Source organism: Haliaeetus albicilla, chromosome 2, assembly GCF_947461875.1.
Source record: "Haliaeetus albicilla chromosome 2, bHalAlb1.1, whole genome shotgun sequence".
Taxonomy (NCBI): Eukaryota; Metazoa; Chordata; class Aves; order Accipitriformes; family Accipitridae; genus Haliaeetus; species Haliaeetus albicilla.
Window position 1 is genome coordinate 33,646,663 of NC_091484.1, and position 24,769 is coordinate 33,671,431.

The 24,769-nt window shown below is 45.2% G+C and overlaps 2 protein-coding genes across 2 annotated transcripts in view; both read left to right on the plus strand.

Annotated features, from left to right (window-relative positions):
- Window positions 1–24,769, plus strand: part of EAF1 (ELL associated factor 1) — a 172,655-nt gene that overhangs the window by 85,128 nt on the left and 62,758 nt on the right. The gene's annotated exons all lie outside the window — the stretch shown is intronic.
- The window catches only part of ZNRF2 (zinc and ring finger 2), a 64,493-nt gene continuing 62,758 nt past the window's right edge, over window positions 23,035–24,769 (plus strand). The window contains exon 1 of the mRNA XM_069770351.1: window positions 23,035–24,080. Coding sequence (XP_069626452.1) covers window positions 23,603–24,080 — 478 coding nt within the window. The 5' untranslated portion in view covers window positions 23,035–23,602. The remainder of the gene's footprint in view (window positions 24,081–24,769) is intronic.

Consider the following 24,769-nt stretch of genomic DNA (forward strand, 5'->3'; position numbering starts at 1 on the left):
AACAGCATGAAAAGGACCAAAGTGCAGCCTACACAAAAAGGCTTAGTAAAGAAACATCTTTCTCCATGTCCTCAGCTGTACTTGCTGGCTTCATGGACTTCAATGGAGTTATTTCAGCCTACACTAGCTGAGAATACAGCCCATTAGACTATGCATTGCCATGTAAAATTCTTGTGAGTGGTACTGTTTATTTTCTCATTTGTTGGTTCTGCCATCTGGCACAGCCTTCTTATATCCTTCTCCATTCACCATCCTCTGAAAACATCTTTTGTGTTGTCTATAGACACGTCACTTTTCCCTTGCCAAATATTAGCTTTATGACTGAATAGTTCTGATTCCTTTTGAAATCACTTCACGTTACCTTTTCCCCCCTGACAACACTCTCAGGTGTCTATTATGCAATGTCGTGTTGTTTCCAGATGCAGTATGGGTTAAAAGAATACAGGTCCAGTTTTGCAAACATTTGTGCAGCTTCATAGCTTTAATGGATCCTGGTGACTATAAATAACAAAGGGAAACTAAATAATACACTCCTTCCTGAGTCACGTGTAGGTTGGCTACATTTCTGAATTCACCTCCTGAGAGAAGAAGCTTTGCGTCCATTATAAGACAGACACATATCATCCCGTGATGGCACCGCAGGGTCAGACTGTAGCCGATGAAAAGTCATGAATGTCACATGCACCAGAATGAGACATTGAAACTGAAAACTCTTGTGATTGATACAAAACACAGCCTCCCACAGAGGCCTGTGCTCATCTGCTGAGGGATGCGGTTAGGAATTCTCCTGCAAAGATTCCAACATTTAATTTCCTTTGACTGAATAGCTACAGGCAGTTGTTCCTGAAGATCTAGGTGAGGAACTCCAGGAAATCTCCTGGGCTTGCTTTCCACCCTCAGTTCTCTCTGACTTCAGGGACACTTATGGTTGTCCACCTCTCTCAAGAGTCAGTGGCTTTGGACTTTGGACTTTCAGGCTGATAAATATGCTAGATTATAGCCTTCCTCCCTTGAAGTGAATGGTAACCTGCTCCACAAGTGGCCCCACTGATGTCAGCAGAAGTACCTAAGAACTAATAGCCCCTTTGCAGTGATCAAGGGCACCAGATTCCGGTGAAAAATTACATCAGATTTAACTTTTTCCATTTTGAAGGGTCATAACTAGCTCCCTTGTTCTCATTGGAGCTCTGTGGACTAAGGAAAAAGGAAAAGCTTTTCTAACTACATATAAACACCATCTCAACCAGTTAAGTGTAGAGTACTCATCCCACTGAAACCACAACAGGACTTTTAACAGCACTGCACCAGTTGGCCTTCATGGCTTTGTCTCATGGCCCCCAGGATTCTGCACACAAGTCTGGAAGGACAGTTAGGCTGGAAGGAAAGATGCATCCAGGACTTGGTTCTGAAGCCTTCAAGAACTGAGGTTAGAGGGAGCTTTGCTTTCATCAGAGATAAAATATTTGCTTAGGAAGAACATGTCAGCTAATGATTTCAAGAGTGAGAGAAAAGTGATCTAAGACAGATCCCTGAAAACTGATCTCTTCTGCCAAAGACCACTTATCGTTCCTGGATCAGACATTATTTCCTGCCATCATGAAGGACTTGCGAACAAGATAATTACCTCACCTAAAAGAAGATAATTTTTTGGTGTGGCTACACCACTTCCACCTCAGCTCTTCTGAAAGAGGTCATTTACTAGTAATTTCAGTCAGTACTGTTTGCTGCTCCCTGTGTGATCTTGCCTGCTTTTTGGCTAACTCTTGACCTCTGGGAAGAGGATGGCAACAACCACAGCTCCCTCTCCAGGCCCAGAGTGTCATGGTACAGAGCAGTGAATGAATAGGCAATTCTTAAGGGCTGCCACATCACTTACAACTGCAGTAACAGATTTACTTTTTCCTATAGACACCGCTGAGTGGATAGAAAATATATTAAAAAGTTCTACATATCAAAAAGTGCTGCTGAGCTCTTCTCTCTTTGAGATATAGCTGAAGAAATGCATTGCTCTGGTTAGTACCTATCAGCGGATGGTTAGCAAACAGGAAAGGTGGGAAGCAGGTCCATCAGGGTGAAGCTTTTCAGTGCTGCTTTGACCAGAAGAGTTAAGGCACAGCACAGGGAGTTACTTTGAACCTTCAGTTCTCACGGGAGTGGGAAACGTTCAGCAGCTCTTGCGTGGTCCTCAGAGTGTTTCAAGACCAGGGCTTTTTTTAGGATATTATGTATGGGTTGAACCACTCAGAGTGAATAAACAGCAACTCAAAACCAAATTGTGAATGTAATGTGCAGGGTAGGTGACCTCCAACAGCAAACAAAGCAGAACTTTTGATCTTGAGACAAGTTGTTTCTCCCCTGGAGGGTGTCCTTTGATTCAGTCTGTGTTTGTAAAACGATTAGAGAAAATGAGATATATTGCAAAAGATCAGGAGCAGCAAGAACCAAACACAAGAGAAAACATTTAAACACAAAGGCAGGGGTGGCAGAGAGCGAGCTCTTCTCCATTTCACTTGTGCTTCTTTCCCACTTGCAAATACGCTGCTGGGAGATTAACTGAATGAAGTAAAGCCAACGTTGGGATGCAAAAAGAGGAGCTGTGACTGATTTCTATGACTCCTTAATAACTGACTGGCAAGCTGGTGTAGCGGATCACTAAATGCCATGAATCATTTGCAGACCAAGATCAAAGAGTAAAGAGGACATAGTTCACCTAGCTGGGCATTCGTGCAGGCCTTTGACTACCTGAAGCCTTTAGAAAACCATTGTTTTTTCTCTTCTCGTCTCTAACCTCTTTTCACCTCTGTTTCCTTCTAGACTCAGCCATGTACTCGTTAGTCTACCTTGTCTAGTTCTTACTTACTTCATCACATTAATCAAGGAGCAGAATTTCAGCTTGTTTCAATTGTTTTTGAAATCAAGCCTAAAGATTTCTATTATTTTTTGTTCCCTTTCTTCCAAGTGCTGAACCTTGTATTGGGTAAAATAGAAAAAAATCTCCTTTTGGGAAAAATAAGGATTGGCTGGTCCTGTGCCTGATCCTATTTCATATTTTGCCTTCATCTGAATATAGTGTCTTGTAATTGGAAGACCTATGGAACTGGCGATCAAATTATTCTTGTGTATATGCAGTTCAGATCCAAATAGCCAGATATGGGCATCCCATAAACATAAAGCTAATAAATCTATACAGCAGGAGAAATTTGTCTTATACAGATATCCAGAGCTGACAAAATGCCTCTGAGACCTCTACTAAAATGAAAGTATGATGCATAGCAAACAGCTTGGAGAAAAAAGTAGCAATCAATACATTGAAGACAAGAAATGGAAAATAGGGCTATAAATTTAAGCATCCCTAATGCAACAATACTTCTGAAGCAAGTTTGACAGACCTCTGGTGCTTTTATGGATACAGCAAAGTCATGCCTGAGATTTTCAAAATCCCTACTGAAGCTGCAGTTCTGTCAGAGTCTAAGCTGACCTAGGTTGCTGTTACCTCTTGACTACCTGTCCCTCTGCCCTATGATGCTGCTGGCTGGATTTTCTGGCTCTCCCTCACACTGGCAAAAACATACCTAATCCTGCAGTGAGTTGGTTTGGAGAGCTAAATTGGAGGAAAATGCTTCTCCCCCCACCCCCACCCCCAGCCCCGAAATGAGTTGCTAGTTTCTCTCCCTTAACTGGCTCACTGTATGAGCAGACAAATATCAGTGAAGAGAAGAATGGAGAGTGCATCTAAGGAAAGGTGGAGGGCAACCCCACCTTAGATCACACTAAACTGCTGTGGAATTGCAGCTTTAAGCACACAACTCTACTCCTAGTCATGCATATGTGTGGATGTGGATGTTTCAAAAGACCTACACATTCACTTTACTGCAGTTGCGTATGTTTACTTTGATATAGGATTCTTGAAACACTGGATCCACTTGCTTCATGAATTACCCACATGGAACCACCTTACTCTTTGGCCTTTAAACTTCTATTAAAGAACAAAAAATGCTCCTGTCCATCATGGTTGTTCAGGAAATCTTCCTAGTAGGACCCAGCTGTGTAGCGTTTCCTTTCTTGAGTCTGAAAATAGTCTGAAACGATACTGATGAGAGGTAAACACTGCACAAACTGCTTGTTTCCATTCAGGCTTTGACTCAAAACCTTATTGACACTATTATAAATGTCAACATTTGATACATAATATGGTAATACACTTTAGCAGATGGAGAGGAATGGAAATGAAGCCAAGATGCAGTTGAGGCTGGGTTTGGAATTGCTGGCAGGAGGAGGATGAAGAAAAGGAGAGATGCCAAGAAGGAAGTAGAGCAGAAGCAGAGAAAGGAAGATGGGAAGGAAAGGAAGAGAAATCACTCCCACTGAGCTCTGCTGAATCAAGCACTACACTACAGAGTGAAAGAATAATAAACAGTGCATTACCTTCTGCAGCAAAAGATGATGCTTTGCCTTTGCTCATTCTATGAAGCTTCCTTTGAGTTGAGCAGGAGTTGCGCTGTGGACAGAAGGCAATAGGCTCACCTGTATTCATACTGTAGCCCATCCTCCATACTCGGGCATGGAGTTTGTTCTCCTCCACAACATGAACAGGATACCCCCTCGGTCAGAGACAGCTTAACTAAAACAGCCCATTAACCACCTACTTTAGAGTAGGTGGTTAACCCACTGGCTAAACCCAATAGCTATATCAAGGTTACAAACTGCACTGAACTTCTGAAAGGGTTTTGTCGTAACTAAAAATTATGATCATTCTAGATTAAACAGGTATGGGATGTTACTATTCATCACTCAGGCTGTAAAGAAATTTATACTTTTTTGAAAACCTCATTACTGTGCAGTAGAAACACATGCAATAGGGACGAACTGTCTGCAAAATAGTCCTTCCAATCTGCCAATGATAACTCTATTTTTAGGGTCTGATAAAGAGATGCCAGAGGACAAGATGAGAAAAAATGTACAAGCAAAAGGTAAACTTAAGATTTTGCACTCTGGGGACCAGGTTACCAAGAACTATTATTATTATCCATGCATCAACTGGCACAGAATGCGATTTTCAGAAATCCCTTCACATTTTCTGAAGAGGAACTTCTATGAATCTTCTCCTTTCTTCCTCTTCCTGTGTTGTTTATGCACTGAATATTCATACTTCTTTTCTTAGAGACCCAGTCGATTTGTCCCAAAGTCTCTGCATTTAAAAGACAAGTGTATTAATTCATGATATTCACTATTCTCATGTTTTTCTTTCTCAAAATACAAAAGCACAGACACAATTCAATACTGAAAGCAAATTTCCCTAGCAAAACAAGGGATCTTTTCTATTTCAGGTTCTTGGTAGCTCCATTTTTATAGAGCGGATCAGTTTGTCTACTTTTGGTCTCAGAATTGCTTATCTAGCCTTCAGCAAGTGCTATGCACAAGCATAAGTCTGACAAACTTGATTTATGTTAAGAAATATTTTTCTGTTGTCATAGAAACCACTGTAAGATGATCCAGGCATGAGTAAAAAGTAAAAAGTACCCTGGCTGCTGGTTTTGCCATTGAAATTCCCCTCATTGTTGATGTCCCACCAGTAATTTCCTTGCCCCTAGGGTGAAAGGGCAAAAAGATAGTATCTGGAAGGATGGCTGAGAGAAAAATTTGCCTAGAGATTGGCTTCAGTGTCATAAGGCAGACACATTTCCCAGTCCAGAAGAAGGTGTGCAGCCAGCACAACTTCTCCTGCAAGGCTGCAGCATGGGAAGCAAAGTAAATGTTTCTTTTATATACAGAGCAAAATCAGACTAGAAATCCCCCAAGCCTGTTATAGAGACCTCCGTGCCATGGTGGAGAGAGATGGAATAATTTGCTTCTCTTATGCTGGGGGTTTGCTTCCATCAGCAGGAATGAATCATATCCACATTTTAATGTCTGCACAGCTCTTGCCACTGCACTATGCATAAAAAATTTCTGCTTCAGTAAGAGGAAGCATCCACCTGGACAGTAACATATAAGGGAGTAAAAGAATCAATGAACACTGATCATCATGACATGTTCATGTAGAAGCGTCTTCACCCACCCCAGCACTGCCTGCCCACGAGCTCCATGCCACAGCTTAGGCAATGACACCCTGCCCAATATAAATGATCATTCATTGCCATTTTTATGCAATGAGAGCACAGGAATGTATACTGTGTACTACAACACTTACACCCTACTCAATCTCCACCACCAGTCATTGACATTTTAGGGATGTTTATCCCCAAGATTTACAAGGGCAATGAACATTGCTAGTACTTCCCACTACAGCTGTCAGACTGACTTGACGTTCTTTCCCAAGGGAAATCTGTTTCTGCATCTGCTACTGTTGGTTCAGCTTACAACAGGCTTTCAGCTGAACGGTTGTTGCTGTGGATCTGTGGCCTCACAAAAAAGGCAAAAGGACAAAATTGTTACTGCAATTTTGAAAAAAAGAAAACCTGTAACATTTTGTGAAGGCTTGCAGTTCCTCTAAGCAATGAGTGGAAAAGCCAGAGGATTCCAGTCCAGGATGCTCCTCTGCTGCAATTAGTACTGGGAACAGTCCAAAAAGAGGGGCACATGGATAGATTATAGCTTCTTTTTGCCTCTTATGCTGATTAGTTGCAATATGTCAACAATTAGAAGAGAGTTTAGTGAACAAATATTGCCTCCTTTTCTGCTGCTGCACTGTCCAGACAATTTTATTTCCCTCTTATTATTAATCATTTGAAAATATTTGCCAGACAATCTCTCCAAGTCCCTTCTCATCTGAAGCTTACTGATACTAATTTTGCAATTGTAAGAAACAGAGGCAGGTCTGGCATTGCTTCTGATTCCTGATAAGGTGAAAGCAGCTTTTAGCGCTGGGTGTGCCATGGATTGTGGAAAGTGAATTCCAAACTGATATTTTCCAACATTCTCTGTAAAATGCATTCTTGTAGGCTTTCCATGCAGCTTTCTCCTTGTTAATAAAGGAAAAAAAAACACGGAATACAAGGGGCAGGAAGACAGCTGATTGCCTGTGCAGTGATTTAAGTGGATATTAGTGGACATTTCTGGCAGTGCTTACTGGAGTCTAGTTACAAGAATCTGAATAGAAAGCCTGGTTATTTCCTTCTTTTCTCCAGATACACAAAAGCACATGGAGGATGGAAAATGAACTTAATTGTCATCATTATTGTTGCTAGATTATAAGAAAGTGCCTATCTGCCACTTCTTCCCTATATGCACATGTACACATCTCTTTTTATGTTCACTGCCTGTCCACAGCTTGTCTTATACGTGCATCTTGTTATGTCTCATTTTCACATTTCATTCCCATGCTCTTTATAGTGCAAAACAAGGTGTGTATTTGGTTATGAAAATGCTGGAGGGGGTGAGGGCATTTTTGCATGGGAGATGCTGTATTACCATGTCAATCATTGCTCCTTCTTTTTCTTAATCTTTGCAGATTAAACCTGGATGAGCCTCAACTGGGATGCTTCTGGCACTGGGGAAGCTGAGATTTAGACAGCAAATTCTCAGCCCAGGTCCACTGGCATGTGACTCACACACTGTTATCAAACTTGCAATGAGTGGCACGAAGCTTTCCTCCCACCTTGCTGAAAATCTGGTTTAGCGCTAAGCATAACTTAGGTGTTGCTGGGGGGAAGATTGTCTTTCCCAGTTGAACTCTTCCACTCTGGGCCTACATATAATGTCCTTTTTTTTTTCCAGAAGAAGGGCTGTTGTCTATTAACCAGCCTAGCTACTGAAAAAGGAGTAGGAGAAGGATACCGCAGGCTGCTTCTCCAGCATTATAGTACCCACTGATGCTAGCTGGGCATGCCGTTTCTACATGTCATCCAGACTGCTGCTGCAGTTCACCCCCTGTGAGTGTGAGTACTGAAGAGCTTTCTGCTGTTGTAGCCTGCTGCTGAGATGCTTCTTGCTTTCTCTTTTGAGGCGAGCTGTGAGTTTTGACCTATGTTCAGCAGGAGATAATACTAAACATTGGGACCTGAAGGCTGCCAGCGTCTCCTGGAGGAAAGTTTCTGTTCTTGGAGGCAGCAGGGCACGCAGAGGGACTATAGTTGGAAAGACCTAGGCGCCTTCCCCGTGAGAGGAAAGTAAGAATGGGTGAAAGCAGAAGAGTTGTAAAAGCATCATGGCAGCATGTCTCCTCAGAAACAGTAAAACAAACCCCATTCAACTGGAATAGCGATGGCTGCTGAGCAATGATGGTTGCTGTGACCCGAGGTGTAGGCGTCATGTGTCCAACTGCATAACCTGTGCTCCCCAAAAGGCAGTGATCCCTGAAAATAAGCACTTACATCACCTACATGCTCAGATGCTGCCTTGACTGCTGTGTCCTGGGGCAATTGCAGATCCTGCACATTCATCAGCTGTTGGTAGAGGCTCTGTTACCGAGAGGTGAAACGGGCGAATAGTTGTAGCATGAGGAGAAGAGTCGCAGCAGCAGGCATGTCTGTGGGAGAGAAGGGGTGTTTCATTTGCTGGGATATGAATATAAACCATGCTGCTGCCAAATCAAAAGGTTCCCCTTGTTTGTTTCCTTTTTTTGCAAACCCAGTGACTTAAAGACAGAAAAAGATAATAGCATGCCCTCCTTTATATTCTAGACTGTCAACCTTCTCCCTGCTGTTTGGCACCGTGCCCATTTCCAGCTGGCACTTTCAGATGCAGATTTCTCCCTGAATAGGTATGGCGGGGCTCTTTGTCCTCATCTTCCCCTACCTTCATTAGCGGCTCTGCTGTTGGGGGCCTTGCTCAGATATCAGAGGGAACAGAGCCGGGTAAGAAGCAGAGCAGAAAAGGCCCCCTGAATACTGATTCATTACCATACAAATGGAGGAACACCCTAGCTATGCAGAGGGCGGTATCTTTATAAAGCATCCGTAAATACCACACAAAACAATGATTACACAGCGCTTATGCATCAGTTAAAATTCATCCTGGATAGGCTGGATAACACATATCCATATAGGCTAAAACGGATTTGCTTAGGATTTGCAAATGGTTTATAGATGTCTCCTGAGATAGGGGCATTTCCTGGAGCGTGGTGGACATATCTGCGCAGTAACGTGTCAGCAAGCCAGCAAGCCGTGACAAGAAGACAGATGAGGACAGACAACTCGAGATCATCCCCCATTTGTCTGTGTATGTGTGGCTCAAAGGCCACCCCCACCCCCCCCCGATGATTCATTCGGGGTCCAAGCTGGGTGCTATGCCCAAATCCCTGATGTGTCCACAAATACGGACTGGCTCATCTGAGCATTTCCTTTGCACAGCACTAGGCTGGGTTATAACCCCAAATCCTTGTGCTGTCGACAGTCACACTGGCAATCTGGGGAGGGACATTTTGCAGGAAACCCATTTCAAATGAGGCCTTTCTAGTTATGGGCCGTGGTTCATCGGAAACGAATGACAGAGCAGCTTGGGTTAGTATAATGCTGAGAGTTGTGGGATATACCCACAGCAGCTCCGACACTAAACACAAACGACAACCAAAGTGCTTGTACAGTTCTTCCACCTCTGTTTGCCCATCCTGCTCTCTCACAGGAAGGGGGACTAGGATGGAGATGGGTGGTGGCGCTCGGATGCAGCCCTGCAGTGCAGCCCTGCAGTGCAGCCCTGCAGTGCAGCCCTGCAGTGCAGCTGCACGTGTTTTGGCTGGGTCTGCTGCTCACCTGAGTTAAACCTACAGTGGAGACAGATCCTGAGGGGCTAAACCTGAACGATTTGGCCTAGGGAAACTTGGTTCATCAATTCGGTCTTCTTTCTTGCCAACATGGAAACGTTTTCTGGAAGCATTATATAATGTCTACCTACAGAAACAGCCACACAACATGCTGGATTTGTAACCATATAATTACATCTTCCAAAATAATCCTTTGTAGCCCTCTAAAGACCTGAATAGGTAGGTAACAAATACTTAGATGACAAGTACTCTGGAAGGACTTCAAAAGCACTGCCTGCCGTGGAGAAAAAGAGGAACTAATCACTTTTTCTAGAACCTCTTTGGTTTGGGGGAAAAAACCCCCATAAATCTCCATGTTTCTTTGAAAATCAGCATAAGGCCATACCGTCTATAGAAGTCTGCTTTCTGTCCTTTCAGGTTCTCACTTTTCAAACATACCCATTTGCTGGTATGTAAAACACATGTAAGCCTCCCAGTAACAACTATGCTTTCAGACCTTTATTAACCAGTAGAACTGGGAAATTGGCATATCCCAGATCTGGAAGAGAAGAACAGGGAAAAGATCTTATGAGCTTTGTGAGAACCAAAATTTGGAATATAATTCAGGATTTCTTGCAAATGTTGACCAATTGACCTGCTGATTGGACATGTGCCAGGCTGTAGCCTCATTAAGAGATTCCAGATTAATCGTATGCCTCTTAGAAAGGCGTCTTAGCAAGCTTTTTCTGCAAAGACTATTGGCATGGTTCCAGTTATGTTGGACTCCAGTAAATATAATGGCAGGATTTTTAGCATGTGTGTTACAGAAAGAGGTGAAGAGGTATGCCAGGCTAGTTTAACCACAATTTCAGCACCAGTCTGGCGAAATCTCTTTCTAGATCAATCTAGTTCTGCTACCTCTGTGACCAAACCACGCACAGAAAGGCCTTAAGAACTGAAATGATAAAACCCCAAGGAACAGCAGTTTCTAATGAAAACAACAGGGCTGATAATTAAACTTCTACCAATGGTCCAAGTTGGCAGTCAGCTCAGTTAGCAAACAGTAATAGAGAGAGACAGTCCAAATTCTTTACTGTCTGTCTGCGGGACTGATCAGCCTTGACAATGTTTCACCCTACCTCTCTAAAATAGGGTGAAAGGCTCTATTCAGGCAACAGGCAAAGCTGTTTCCATCTGGCATATTCCTCCTTTCTCATGAGTTTCCCCCTACTGATTATTAAGCAGCTGTTTTATACACACCCCACACCCCCCCCCAATTTGCCTCTGGATTCCCAGCTTGTTCATGTATCATTACTTCAGTTTTGATGCCTACAAGAAATTTTAATAAGAATTAATTTCCTACCTGAGAAAGCCCTAATATGCACCGCACAGTGATGTTAATGAAAAATAGGTGCTGTAGCATCTGATTCCTGGGATTTTGTGATTAATTGTGTCAGCAGCATTAATAGTAAATGCATTTATTTTATGTCAGTTGCTGATTGACAAAATATTCATTTATTATATTCCAGTATAGGTCATATCTATAAATCCCCAGGTGAATTCAAAAGTGGCTTCTCTAGCCACTGCAATCTCTCTACATGATGAAGTATTCCCATGACTAATTTTTTAAGATATACCCTGCTGTATGTAAACTTACAGGGTATTTTTGCAGAAATATTTATTGCATGTTCTGTGCTTCATGGCTCTGCTTAGTAGGCTAGCATCAGGGGCAATTTTTTTTGTGACTGGCATTTGCATAACTTGGATACCATGACTTCTGTAAAAGTTCTGTATTTCCACGGTTGTTCTTATCGTAGGGATCTAGTATAAAATGTATTGACCTTCTGTGCTTTTTAACTTCCTTTTACTTACTGTTTGAGCTTCTTGCAATTTGTAATGTGTTTTATCCTGACAAAATGATAAAGAGGTAGAGAGTAGAAAGGGAGGAACTGAATAAAAAAGAGACAAAGTGACTTATAAGTTGCTCAAATAATCAAGCCAGATAGCTGAAAAACAAGGACAAGTTTCCTTCTGACCTACGCTGCTGCTCTCCAAGCATTGCGTTTTTTTCCACTGGGAAAGAATTCTTCAGGTAAATAATTTTGGACTTAAGGACACTTTTAAAATAGTTTTTAGCATCCTTATTCAGTTTTACTTTTTCTCTTCCCTTTGCAAAATGTCCTTCGTAAAAATGGAAGTGCATTAAGATTTCTTTCCTTCAGTCTCCCTTGCAAATAGGGACCTGAATCAAAGACCTGTTTTGAGCGCTATTAGTAGATGCACATCAGACCAGGTGAGTTACAGCTGATGAAAACTGCGTTGTAATTTTTTCAGACAGAGCATCAAATCATCAAATACAATTTTAAATGAAGTATGAAGTCTGAAACGTTTCTGGAAAGAACCGTTTTCAGATAAAGGCAAGGAGAATTACTCAAAATATAAGGAGGGAGCTGCAAGAAAAAAAGGCTCTTCAGTTTTTTCAGTTCAGGTTTTATGTATCTGTGAATTTTCTAAAGCATTATTTTCCTCCGCTGTCATTGTCTAAAACACTGCACTCCATAACTGTTGTCATGCATTTACAATTTTCTTTGTCGCTGAGGACAGCCAGCTTGAATTAGAAGCTGTTCATAGCCAAATTCCGAAGTATCCGGATATTAATTCAGATGTGGCAATAGATTAAAGCAGGGCTGCTCCACCCCTCCTCCTAGCCTTGCAGGGGAGGGGGTTGAAGGGCCACGCAGCAGCTCCTGAACTGCCACTGTTCTTGATTGACATATTTTTTGATTTACTCTAACAGGTCAAGCTGTCTGTATCCCTCTGTCAGCTCCAGGGAAGGATGCCAGTCTCTAAGATAAGGGCAGCATGATCAGGCAAGGTTGGTAGTTGTGTCAGCCGCCCCAGCTTAATCTGCTGCTGCATGCATGCGCACACTGCCAAAACTCTGTCATTCCTGTCTCATGGGCAGCAATTGTTTGTAAACCCAGTCTACCGCTTTACAAAAGTTACGCCTTCACCCCAACTCAGGAATTTGACAAAAAGTCCTGAGTCATTGAGTAACTTAAAGTCCCCACAGAGGCTCTCTGACTTGGGTTGTGGTCCCGCAGCCCTTGCTGAAAAGTAGCCCTGACTCATGCTGTTTGTATGAACAGGAGCCTTCCCTTCACTGAACCGCACTCCTAAACACAAGACAAAGGATCAAGTGGGCAATTTAATCTTAAGTGCAGAACACTAAATTATTACCATTCAACCTAACTTCCTGCTCCCAAAATACATTTGAAATTTCATTAAAGTAGATCATGTTCTGCACAAAGCAAGTCAGTGCTCTTGGTTGGGATTATATCCATTATTGCCTAGTACTGTACTGAAAAATCATTGATTTTAATACTCTCTGCAACATTCCTAAAGGCTTGGGAACTCATGTCAGCTGAATATATTCATAGTGGATGTTCGATCACTGCACCAAATACATTCTGCAAACTAGTCACCTTTGAAATGATAGTGGTACCTTCCTGAATAATTCGCTACCACCAGATTGCATGTCCTTTGGGTCCTCTTGAAAGTTGAAAAGAAAAGGAGGGACAGGAACATGATATGATCACACCAATGTTGAATTGATTTTAATTCAATGTTATCACTATACATTTGGAATTTTTTTTCCCATGTTTTTAAATTTCATCGGGGAATTTTCCCAAATCCCTGCATTCTTTTCTTGCCATTTCTTTCAGTCTTTCATTTTCTTTCCCTTTTCCTTTCTTCTTTCCTTTGTCCCCTTCCTCTCCTTTTCCCCTTCTTTTCCTTCTCCTTTTCCTTTTCCTTGTTTTTCTATTCTACTCTAATCTATTCTATTTTTTTGGGTTTACTATTCTATTACTTTTTATTTCAAGAAAATTCTAGACATGTGATACAGTTTTGCATGCTTTTGCTTCTAATAATAATTATGGGTCAAATTTTGCACCCTATAAATATGGGTGGATAAATTTGGTGCAATTCCACTGATATTAATGGAATTTAAACTGACATCAGACTCTAACCCTACATTTTAATGATTGATTTGCATGGTCTCAGCTGTGAGACAATTTGTCTTAAGCCTCCATTAAATCAGGAAATGAGTGATTCTGACTGAGTATGCCAATCATTCTAGCTTATCTAGTGAGAGATGCCACATGCTTTCTCCTGCTCTAGCCTTATTTTTTGACAGCTACTTATGCTACTTATTGTCTAATTGGGCCTGCCAATCCTCCCTGTACGTCCCAATCTGTCCAGCCCAGACATGAGAGTCTGAAACGTTTTTAAAATCTGCATATGGTTGTTGATTACAAGAGATGGGGGGGAAAAATTACAGCCTAGATGTGACAACACGCTTACTTCTATGTCATTATTGTTCAGAAAAATAAAGAACTGCAAAAATTAAATGAAGAAATTATACCTGAGTACTTGGGCTTTCTGACTATAAGGGGAGGAAGGGTACTACGGACAGGACGAAAGCCACATTTTCTTCTGAGGCTTTCACACTCGCAAGGCACTAAGGGCTAAATCCTGCCATTTGTTGCTTGCTGTGCTGTGAAAGAGGAAGAGGTAAGAGCTATTCCCCGGTAGTACCAAATGGTAGGAGATACAGCTTGCTGACGTGCCCCAGTGCACAGCACAGAGTTTCTGGAGGAAGAGGATGTCCTCACAGGTAGCAACAGCTGGTAGGTTCGGACCTGCTTTGCCTCCATGCAGAGAAACAAGAAGTGCTGGGTCCTGCTGTGAAATCCCTCTCGCCAACACCAGGATTCCCTCCATGGAGTATGCATCTGCCAAACTCTGCTTAACCTTACGGTTGCGACTTGCCAAACAGCAGGCCAGCATTTGGACTACAGTTTCTCAGTGGGGCTGGCAGAGCTCTGACATCCACCGGGACCTGATCCAAAACTCCTGGGATTCAATGGGAAAAAAAAAGTCCATTGATCTCGGTGGCTTTGGATCTGTCCTTTTGCTCATCTCCTTTGATGATTTATACAACACTGACATGCATATCTCACTTCTGAAGCACACAGAGCACATGGTTTTAATCTCACCATTTCCCTGGTGACAGGGAAGGAAGTGTGCTGGCAGCTAAGACACTGAAAAACACTCATTATTCTGTACATTATTATTTTTTTTTACTTCCCCATGGAAAGTAGAAATTACAATGAAAAATCACAAATATTTTGTTTTACAGTCTTTGCCTGCCCTTAAAGGCACAGTAAAATATTACAAAGTGCAAATTTTTGTGTGTGTGGAAAAATGAGAATGTTTTTTATCAAAATGGGAGGTAAGAGAACATTAACAACTAAAAGCTACTGCTAAATTAAAAGCCACTGCTAAACAAATGACCCCTTTCCCTAAGAAAAGCTTAGAGAGGGAATCTTTCTGATGTACCAGGGAATTCTCTTCTCACATTGGAAGGTGAGAACATTTCATTCTTTTGAAGTCTTCGCTTGTAAAATCAAGATTACTGGGCCATTGGCAGCAGTGCTCTACTAGTTATGCTGCTCTGGACCAAGTCCTACAGTTAATGGTGGCTACAAACCAAACTTAAAATAAGTCACAACTCAAGATTCCTCGTGTCCTGAAGACCAGTTTTCAGGGGCAGCCAGGGGTTGCTACGCTGAGTATTTGACTGTCAGACCCGGTACCCCGTGCAGTTCTCCAAGGGATGCCCCCACAGCACCCAAGTTCATGGAGCCAGAGCACCTCCTACCCACCAGAGAGATCCACAAACTGCCAGTTGCCTTCATAAAGGAGGAGGGGTGCTTTGCTATATTTTTTTATTTTCATTCCAGTCCAACACTTTTTTCTTTGTTTCCTCACTGGCTAGTGCAATTTTTTCAGCACTAGATGTCAGTGTGGACTTGCAATACCAGATTGCTCTGTATTTTGCCTTTAACAAGAGAAGAATTGCCATCCAGAATGAAACCAAGTCTCTCCAGCCTCATGATGTGCTTCCTACAAAACAGGTCTTTTCTTTACTGTTCAAAGTCCATGTGGAAAGTGTAGAGCTGCATTCTGTCCTTGACTGGGATTAATATGGCTGTAAAAGGGCCCTATCCATTTTGTGATCATATTATGTCTGAGTTAAAGATGAGCTACCATGACTCCAGAGGAAAAGCTTTGTTTAGAAAATAATAGAGAAAAAGAAATGGTTCCGGATTATCTTGGTAAGTTGTGACCCTGCTAAGGTAGCATTGCACAGGTGCTCCACAGGGATGGTTAATCCTGTAACTAACAGTACTCACCTCGATAAGAACCTACTGACAAGACTGAGTCTTAGCATTCCTAATGTCTAGAAAGACATTGCATCATCTAGAAATGGTTTGCTACAGCATCATCTAGAAATGGTTTGCTACACTAGACTGTTACAAGGACTGTTCTAATTTGAACCTGATTTATTATTTGCCTAGCATTTTCTAAGTACTGAACTGAACCCGGCTTGGGGCAGAGCAACCAGCTAGGAAGTGTATGCTGGCTTTCTGAAGCGGTGAAATGACTGGTTTCTATCACTCTTTGGAAAACATTTTGTTTCTTTAAGAAATTTAAGTCCCCGAGTCTAAATCGTGAGTGGTCCCTGTGCTGTTATGGGAGGGCTGAGGAAGATGCATGAAGGACCCCAACTCCCCTCATTTTGCAAGCAGCAATCTAGAACGAGACACTGCTCCTCTTGCTCCTGGAGAAGTACAGACTGGGGAAGAGATGAGTGGGGAGAGGAGGAAGCGGGTTCACAGTTCTGATTTCTCATCTCTTACTTACATGGGTTCCGGCTTCTGTCAAGTGGATCTGAGCCAACACGACAGATGGAGCCTTTTACACCACCCTCGTGCTTGGTTTACACCAGGCGTGATGCACAGAAGCCGAGGCAGAAAGTGCTTCTGGCAGAGAACGCGAAGTGGAGCGCTCTGACATTCCTCCCGACTTGGTATAGTTGCAGCTGTGATCTAGGCCTTCAGAAAAATCCAGTTACATGTTTTTGTATTCTTCACTATGCATTAGTTAATAAAGTATTACCCTGATACATACACTATTAAGCCTTGCTTTTATTATATTTTAAGGTTGTTACTGTCCCTTTGACTTCTGTTGCATGAAGCCACTGCAACACGTGCGTGATTGCCCAAGCAGCTGTGCTTAAAAGCCCTATGAGTAACTACCTAGTGTGGTTTTGTTTCTCATTATTAGGCTTACCAGTAGCAGACTGTAAGTAGGAGGCTATAGAATATTAAAAGAATAGTGCTTAAAACTATCAACTGAAAATATTAGCAAATACTGTGCAAAAATAAGGACAAACGTATTTTTTCTCCTGGGTTCTGAGAAGTTAAGGTAATATTTGGCAGATAATACAGAACCTGTACTTGGCAAATCTAAAGTCACATGGCTCTACCACCTGCTGTCATTCCTACATATTTCACCTTGTTGTTGTTTCTGTAATACTGTTTTCCATTTACTCACCTCTTTCTATGGATGTCTAGCATTCAAGGAATTAGTACTGCTAATGAAAGGTGTATCCTGTAAAAGAGCTTCTCTGCAATCAGCTTCTGAAGACTGATTTACCTGTGTAATATTCGCTGTGTCAAGACTTTAAGTGCCTTCTTTATTAACTATCATGAATTGTTCAGATAAGGCTCTCTGTAAAGCCAGCTGCCTCTCTAGGTGCAGAAGGGTTTTGTGATCTCACACCCTACATTGCAAGGCAAAACTGTAATTCAGGAATATACCTTGAAAGACTATCGTTATTTCCCTCTGCAGAAGTAAAGGGAGATGAGGTGATCAACAGTCGTCCCCCAGCTCTTGAACCCACATTCAGCTGGCATTGCTGGGTGCTGATATATGAGATCTGAAAACAACAGCGAGTAAACATACTTCCCATGTGCTAGTTTGTTGGCCACCCCCTCTTCTTAGAAATCACAGACACAGAAAAATTAGCTGGATGGGACCTGTATATGTCAACTCATCTACCCCGGACTCCCATACCCACAGATCTGTATACCACGCCTTGCCCAGACAAACACGTATTGATGTCACTTCATTTATGAATTGGTGCAAACGCCTTTAGTGTAGATATGGGCATAGTCTAAGCAACTGCTTGCCTTCTGTTGTTCCTTGAGAATATAACAAAAATGGTCTGCACAGTAGCTTCTGAAGAAAGATAGCACTGGGGGGGCTGTAGCTGCATGAAAGGTCAGGAAGCTACACAATGGGATAATTCATGCAAAGCTGATAACAAAAAAAACACCAAGTAAAACCAACACAGTGTATTGGAGAACCAGTAATGACACTGGCCTGGTTATGCACTAAAATGGCAAATTTATATCAATGGCATTTGGTGTTGCATCTGGTTACCTACAAAGGTACTCAGTGGCTACGATAATACAACTGTGCATGTAGAACAGCTTAGAAATCATTACGGTGAATACTCTTTTCTATTAAAATTGTTAGACTAAAGTATATTTCTAACAGTACTACTTTATAGCATGTGGTAATGGAGTGCACAGCACAAATTGCCATTTCTTCAAGTAACTTATTTCCAAATATTTCTTCCTGTACAAAATGGTCAATCAATAAGTCCAGCCAAAATGTCAGTTTATTTTTAAGACTGTGTTACCTTTTCTGTGAACACCAGTTTTCTCTATGGGTAACTCCAGTGTACAAAATACAGCATACTGTTTACAGTGTGATAGAAACTTCAGAAAAGCATAAGCATCAAACAAAAGATAGATGGTTTTAAACAGAACTTTTATAAAGCAAGGATAAACTTCCTTATCTTTGTAAGCATCACCACACATTTCCAGAATAATTTTAGGACCCAAACCTCGAGCTTTATGAGCTGCTTATTTTTTTTATTCCATGAAGACAGATCACAACATGTTGCAGGACTGTTTTTCATACATCACTGTAAGCATATGCGTAAATCTTCATCAGATTAAAGTCAATATGTACAAAGAGTTATTCAATGCAAATAAAAATCTAAGATACTGGATAAGAGGGTCTCCTACACCTCTCAAAATACCAGTTACCAGCTGGAGATACACTGATACCAACATGTATCTAAAAAGATGCCTACAACACATTTATGTATAATTTGTTGTGACACTGACAGAGATAATACGGGACCTATTTCCCTTAGCTTACACATGTGAACATACAGCAGTCTTGTCTGCTGGATGGCTTGCTCTAGCTGCAGGTGTAAGGCATGTACATTTTAAAGATCTGATTTTAGAGGAATAAACCAGTTATGTTTTTCTTTCTCATAGAGAAAGCAACTGAACACTTCATAAGTCTCTATTTTCAGTATCTGTGAAGAAGCGGTGTGCAGCACTATTTATTTTAAACAGCTGAAATGTAAAAACTGCATTGATCTCTTCCAACCACAACGTGCACCTCTAGTTTGGTATCCGCTCAGAAAAGCTAGTTGCCCAAACCCTCTCTGGAGCCCACACTCGCTTTTGTAAAATTAAGCTGTATGTTATGAGTGTGTGCGTTACTTTTTAAACCCTTCTCCTTTAGAAAGGAGTGCCTGACCAGATCTGAACACAACATAAACCTCTGGCTGGCTTTATTAGTTCAGGGTCAGATGCTTTTGTCAGAAATGAAACCTTGCTTGAAACCTTGTTTCAGTGTCCTTGTAAAAGCCACCAAAGAAGGAGGCAAGAGGGGAGAGGGAGGATGATCTGTCTGCATAGCTCACTGTTGAGCAAAATTCAGACCCCTGTTCCATTTATCAGCACACATTTTCCAAAACATGTAATATTATGAATTTGCAGCTAATTTTGTATGCCTAGGGCACGCCTGCCACCTGATATTTTCAAGGAAACTTGTCAAGAAACAAGTTCATTATTTTCACTTGCTGATAGACAAGGTAGTGTAACCAGAACTGAAGTGGAGGTATGCAGCTTGTAACAAAGAACAGTGAGTATATTTGCCTGTCTAAACCAAATTTTTTTCCACTATCCTGGACAAGGAACAAGAAGGCTAGTAGTTCCTATTTTGTGCTTATTTAAGTACGAGTAAGATTCCCTAGATATGTTTCTACAGGAATAATAACAGCATTCACCCATATAGGCCTACAGAAGTCAGTTTTTATATAACTATCTGCTTTCCACTGAGTCCCTGAGATTTGTGGAAATATGGTCAGCAGCAAAATGTTCTACTTTCTCTCTGCACTGTTTCCTCTTGTCACTGGTTATGCTGGGTAGGAAATTGAAATTTTTATGCAAACTACTTCTGGAGTGTATTAATGAACAAACGGGTGGAGGTTACAGTGCCAGCTACTTGCCTCTACAAGACTTAACGGCTAGTAGACAGTCATTTGTTAGAAGAAATGTTAGCTTGAAAACCTAATTGTACTGTTGGCTATATAAAGCAAACTTCCATATGTAGAAAAATTTCTAATCAACCATTTTTAAGAGGGACTGGGAGGAATGGAGGGGAGAAAGCTGGCTCAGAAGCATGTCACATTGCTTTTTTGAAGATGTAGGTGTTCTTTGAGGTGTTTAGACTCATATGCGATAGTGAGAGCTGCAAATATATGCCCTAGACGCAAAACAAAAACTGAAGCCCCCCCCAAAAAGAAAAAAGAAAAGCACGTTGCCACACTCTCTGAGAAGGGAACACAGGCTGTCCCGTTGTTGTGACTTCTTTTCTGTGAAATATTCTATGCTGTTAAAGGTAATTTTCTGATTGTAAGACTGAGTAACTGCTTGGATGTTTTGAGGGCTTCTTTTTTTCCCCCATAGACTTTATCATTTAATCCTAAATTGAATAAAAGCTGATTCACAGTCAAATATAATCTGTATTTAATACTGCTCAAGTCTTAGATCCACTGCAAAGAAATTACAGAAAGTACTAAGGTACTGTGTAATGGTGTACTATTTTCAAAATGCTGTTTATTCTAGCAGCTGACCAGCTCCACTAGTACTTGGTAGTGGAAATTTTAAAAACTCCATAAAACTCTGAGCATGCTGTCCTCTAAACCTGCTCCGATAGGGCTGAACATGCCAGAGGCATTCTGTGAGCAGCAGAAATTATGAGTCATGTTTGCAACATCCTTTGCCCATGCAGATTCTTGGAATCTGGCAAGATAGGAATTCCTACAGTAGCTTTCCCTTCTGTGGGAACATTAATAGGATCTCTCTCTTCTACACAACTGCTTATTTTCTCTACTGTTAGTGTCTGAGAGATTTCGCTGAAGCTGGCCAAAGGTTTCAAAAGTAACCAGTGGTAGAGCAGACAGCATATTCACACTGATTTTCTTTCTGTAGGAAACTGAACTAGAAAGTGCTCGTGTTTGATCTACCTCAGGGTATCTACCACTGGTAGCAGAGACCGCAGCTTATAATTCACAAGTGGCGATGGAATAGCTTGGGACGGCAGATTATTGACCCCAGCTGTCTACCCAGCACCCAGCACACAAAAGACCAAGCTATTCATAAGACAGCTGGGGAATCACTGCCTCTTACTGAAACTGGCAATAGTTTACAGCAGCATCCTCTAAATGGGGTTCAGGCTATTCACAGTGTCTCAGCTATCCAGAAAAGCAACATCGGAACAAAGAGTTAGGGCTGGTAACCTCCTCTGCCATCCCCAGCTATGGTACCTCTTCTTGCTAATTCTGTATCCAGAAAAGCAACGTCAGAACAAAGAGTTAGGGCTGGTAACCTCCTCTGCCATCCCCAGCTATGGTACCTCTTCTTGCTAATTGAACTGTGAACTACACTGATGCCAGAAAATGGCCGCGTGCAGTTGTAACAGAGACAGTAAAAGGAGGGGGGAAAGGGAGGCCTTCGCACCTATTCACATCTGAGGATGAGCATCAAAGATACCATACATGTACACGTTACATTTGTACATTACATACGGATATAATAATGTACAGGTAATAATTACAAGTACATTGAATATGTATAGTACAAATGTTACCTAATACTTTGTATATTACTTAAAGTTTTGATCTGCTTTATTGTATTAATTGTAAAATAGCTTGGGTACTATGCTACTGTGACACAGGCATGAATGTAGTTGGAGTCCCTACCTAGACGGTATGATGGAGAGTCCCAAGATGGCGTGGAGCACTGTTTCACGGTGACAAACCTTATTTTAGAGCAGATGATAATCCATAAAAACAAGCAGTTTATCACGTTCATATAAATTCAACGTACCTGACGTTCAATATCACATACATGCAAAGAACAAAATAATTTTACGTCTCTGATCGTTTTGTCAGGAGCAAATCGAGCCCGTTACCCGCATCGGTATCGTTCACAGGGCCAAGATTTTCGGCTGTTAGTCAATCCTTGCGTAAAGCTCTCATCAATAATAACGGGAGGTTTTCTCCAAGTGAGAGGCTGAGGGCTACAGGATTTTCCTATACCGCCTGTGAACCAAGGATACAAGAGATGTTCACCCTTCCTGTTCAGCCTCTCCCCTGCATATACCGCGAGAGCCGAGACTCAGAGCAAACCGCCCGGGTTCGAAGTCCCCTACCCGGGAAAGCTGCCGACGGGAGGGGACAGCGGCCCTTACGCCAACCGCCCCGCCAAACCCGGGCTCGGGGAGCGGCGGGCTGGGCCCTTCGCCCCTCGGCCGGAGCGCGGCCCAGCCGAGCAGCCGGGAGCCGCGCCCGGCCGGCGGAGCCTGGGGCGCGGAGGTCGGGCATACGGGCGCTTTGCCGAAGCGGCAAGGCGAACCGAGAAGCGGCGCGGCAGGAGGGCACCCGCCGCCTTGGCGGGCAGCGCCCCGCGCTCAGTCAGTCACCCCGGTCCTGCCCGCTGCGCCGGGCCGCCTCCCGCTGCAGCCGCCCCTCTCCCTCACCTGGCGGGACCCGACACTGGCCGCGGCCCCGAGGAAGGGGCGGGGGGGAGGGGGGACGGGGACGGCGCGCGGGCACCGCCAACGGCCGCCCTCGCCAACGGCCGCCCTCAACGGCCGCCCCGCGCGCCCGGCCCGCAAACCCCACGGCTCGCCCGCTGCCGGCGGCAGTTGGGCTTTTGACTCCTTCCTCGTCGGGGCGGCCGCTCCGGCACCCCGCGGGCTTCCCCTCCAGGCGAGCAGGCAGCCGCGACACCCCGCCGCGCGTCCCGGCCCCCGGCAGGTTCTCGCCTCGGCCCCGCGCTCCGGGACTCGCCCTTCCGAGGGGAGCGAGCGCTGGCGGCCCCGGGGGCAGCCTGGCCCAGCGCCCGCCCACCTGGTGCTGCCCCGCACCTTGCGTGAGGAGAGGGGCAGGAGGCGGGGCGCGGCGGCGGGCCCGGCCCGTGGCGCTGCGCTGCGCTGCGCCGCGCCGCGCCGCCGGGGGCCGGTCCCCCGCCAGGCGGGGCGGGGGGGGAAGGAGAGGCGGCGGCCCCTGCCGCCGTAACCGCTCCCCATCCCGCCCGCGGGTGCCGCCCCCAGTATGGCGACACGGTAGAGGAGCGGCTGCGCCGGGGCGCCCGCCCCCTCCCGCCTCCCTCGGCACAGGCACGGCGCGCCGCGGGCGAGCGAGCGGCCTCGGCGGCGCTGCTGCCGCCGTTGCCCCCCAGAGGGCTCAGCGGCGGAGGAGGATGGCGGCGGCGGCGGGCGCGGCGGCGGCGGGCATGGCAGCAGCGGCGGCGGCGGCAGCAGCAGCAGCGGCGGGGCCGAGCGGCCGCGCGGCGGGAGCCAGCACCGTCCCGAGCAGCTCATGGTGGCGCCCCAGACCCGCGAGCAGCGGCCGCGCCGGGGCCGCCAGCTGAGCCGGATCCCGGCGGGCGGCTCTCCTCTCTCGACACCGACCCACCGAGCGACCCGTTACCCTCCCCCGGCGCGCCCTCTCCCCCCTCCCCGGCGCGACCCGCGCCTCGGATCGCCCCCGCCGGGGCCGGACTCCCCACCACCCCCGGGCGCCGCGGGAAAGGCGGCGGCGAAGGGCACCGGGCAGCGCCAGGCGGCGGCGGGACCATGGGCGCGAAGCAGAGCAGCCCCACCGCCGCCAATGGCCGCACCCGGGCGTACTCGGGCGGGGATTTACCTTCCTCCAGCAGCGGCGGCGGCGGCGGCGCTAACGGGACCGGCGGGCGCTCGGCGGGCGCTGCCGGGCGGTACGCGCACCTGGCGGCGGCGCCTCATGCCGCTCCCGGCGGCGCGACGGCGGCAGGAGGAGCGGCGGCGGCGGCGGCGGGGGGTGCCGCGGGGTCGGCCCCCCGCAGCAGGTCCTTAGGGGGGGCCAGCGCCTCCGGCGCCCGCGCCGCGCAGTCCGCCTTCAACATCCCCCACAGCAGCGGCCCCTACGGCTCGCAGGACTCGGTCAACAGCACCCCGGAGGAGGGCGGCCGGGAGCGGCCCGCGGGGGGCGGCGGCGGCGGCGGCGGCTCGTCCGGCGGGCCCCGGCTAGTGATCGGCTCGCTGCCCGCTCACCTCTCGCCGCACCTGTTCGGAGGTAAGGGCCAGCCCGCGGGGCGGGCGCGACGCGGCGGGGGTTAGCTGCCTGTAGCGCTGCTGCGGGGCTGGGGGCCCGGGCGGGCGGGGGGTTCCTTCCCCGGCTCCCGGCCCCGCGGTGGGACGGGTAATGAATCATCACTTTGGGGAGAGCGGCGGCTCTTTCAGGCTCGCGTCCGCCGGAGGGGGGCACGGTTTGGAGACGGGGTTTTCAGGCCAGCGTCTCCTATTGTTTGTCAGGAGAGCTGTGAAAGGGGGAGGTTAAAAACGAACCCCGCGGCGGTGCGGTCGGGACGGCGAAGAGGAAGCAGAGCCTCTCCGGCCGGCGACTTTAGACTCTAATAGCTGTAATCAGTGCCTGTGCAAATACTCTTGCCTGCTGCTTACATAATTAGAATCTAATTGGATCATGTGTCTCCGCCGTTTATTCTAAAATCGGACCAAACCCCTCTTTAGGTACTGATTAGTATGTGGCTGATGCTTGTTCCTCTTTCCAAGTTCTCGGGTTCTCGGTTCTGAAAGTCGATTAAGAAAAACAGAAGTTAAAGTAAGTTTCTTTGTTTATTTTCCCCCCTGAGAGATGAGTAGAGCCGGATAGCTGTCCGTGCCGCTGAAGTACAGGCTTGCAGCACCCGTACCGTATAGTCTTGAGGATGGCCACATGTGCTCTTGAGGCAGAAGAAACACACA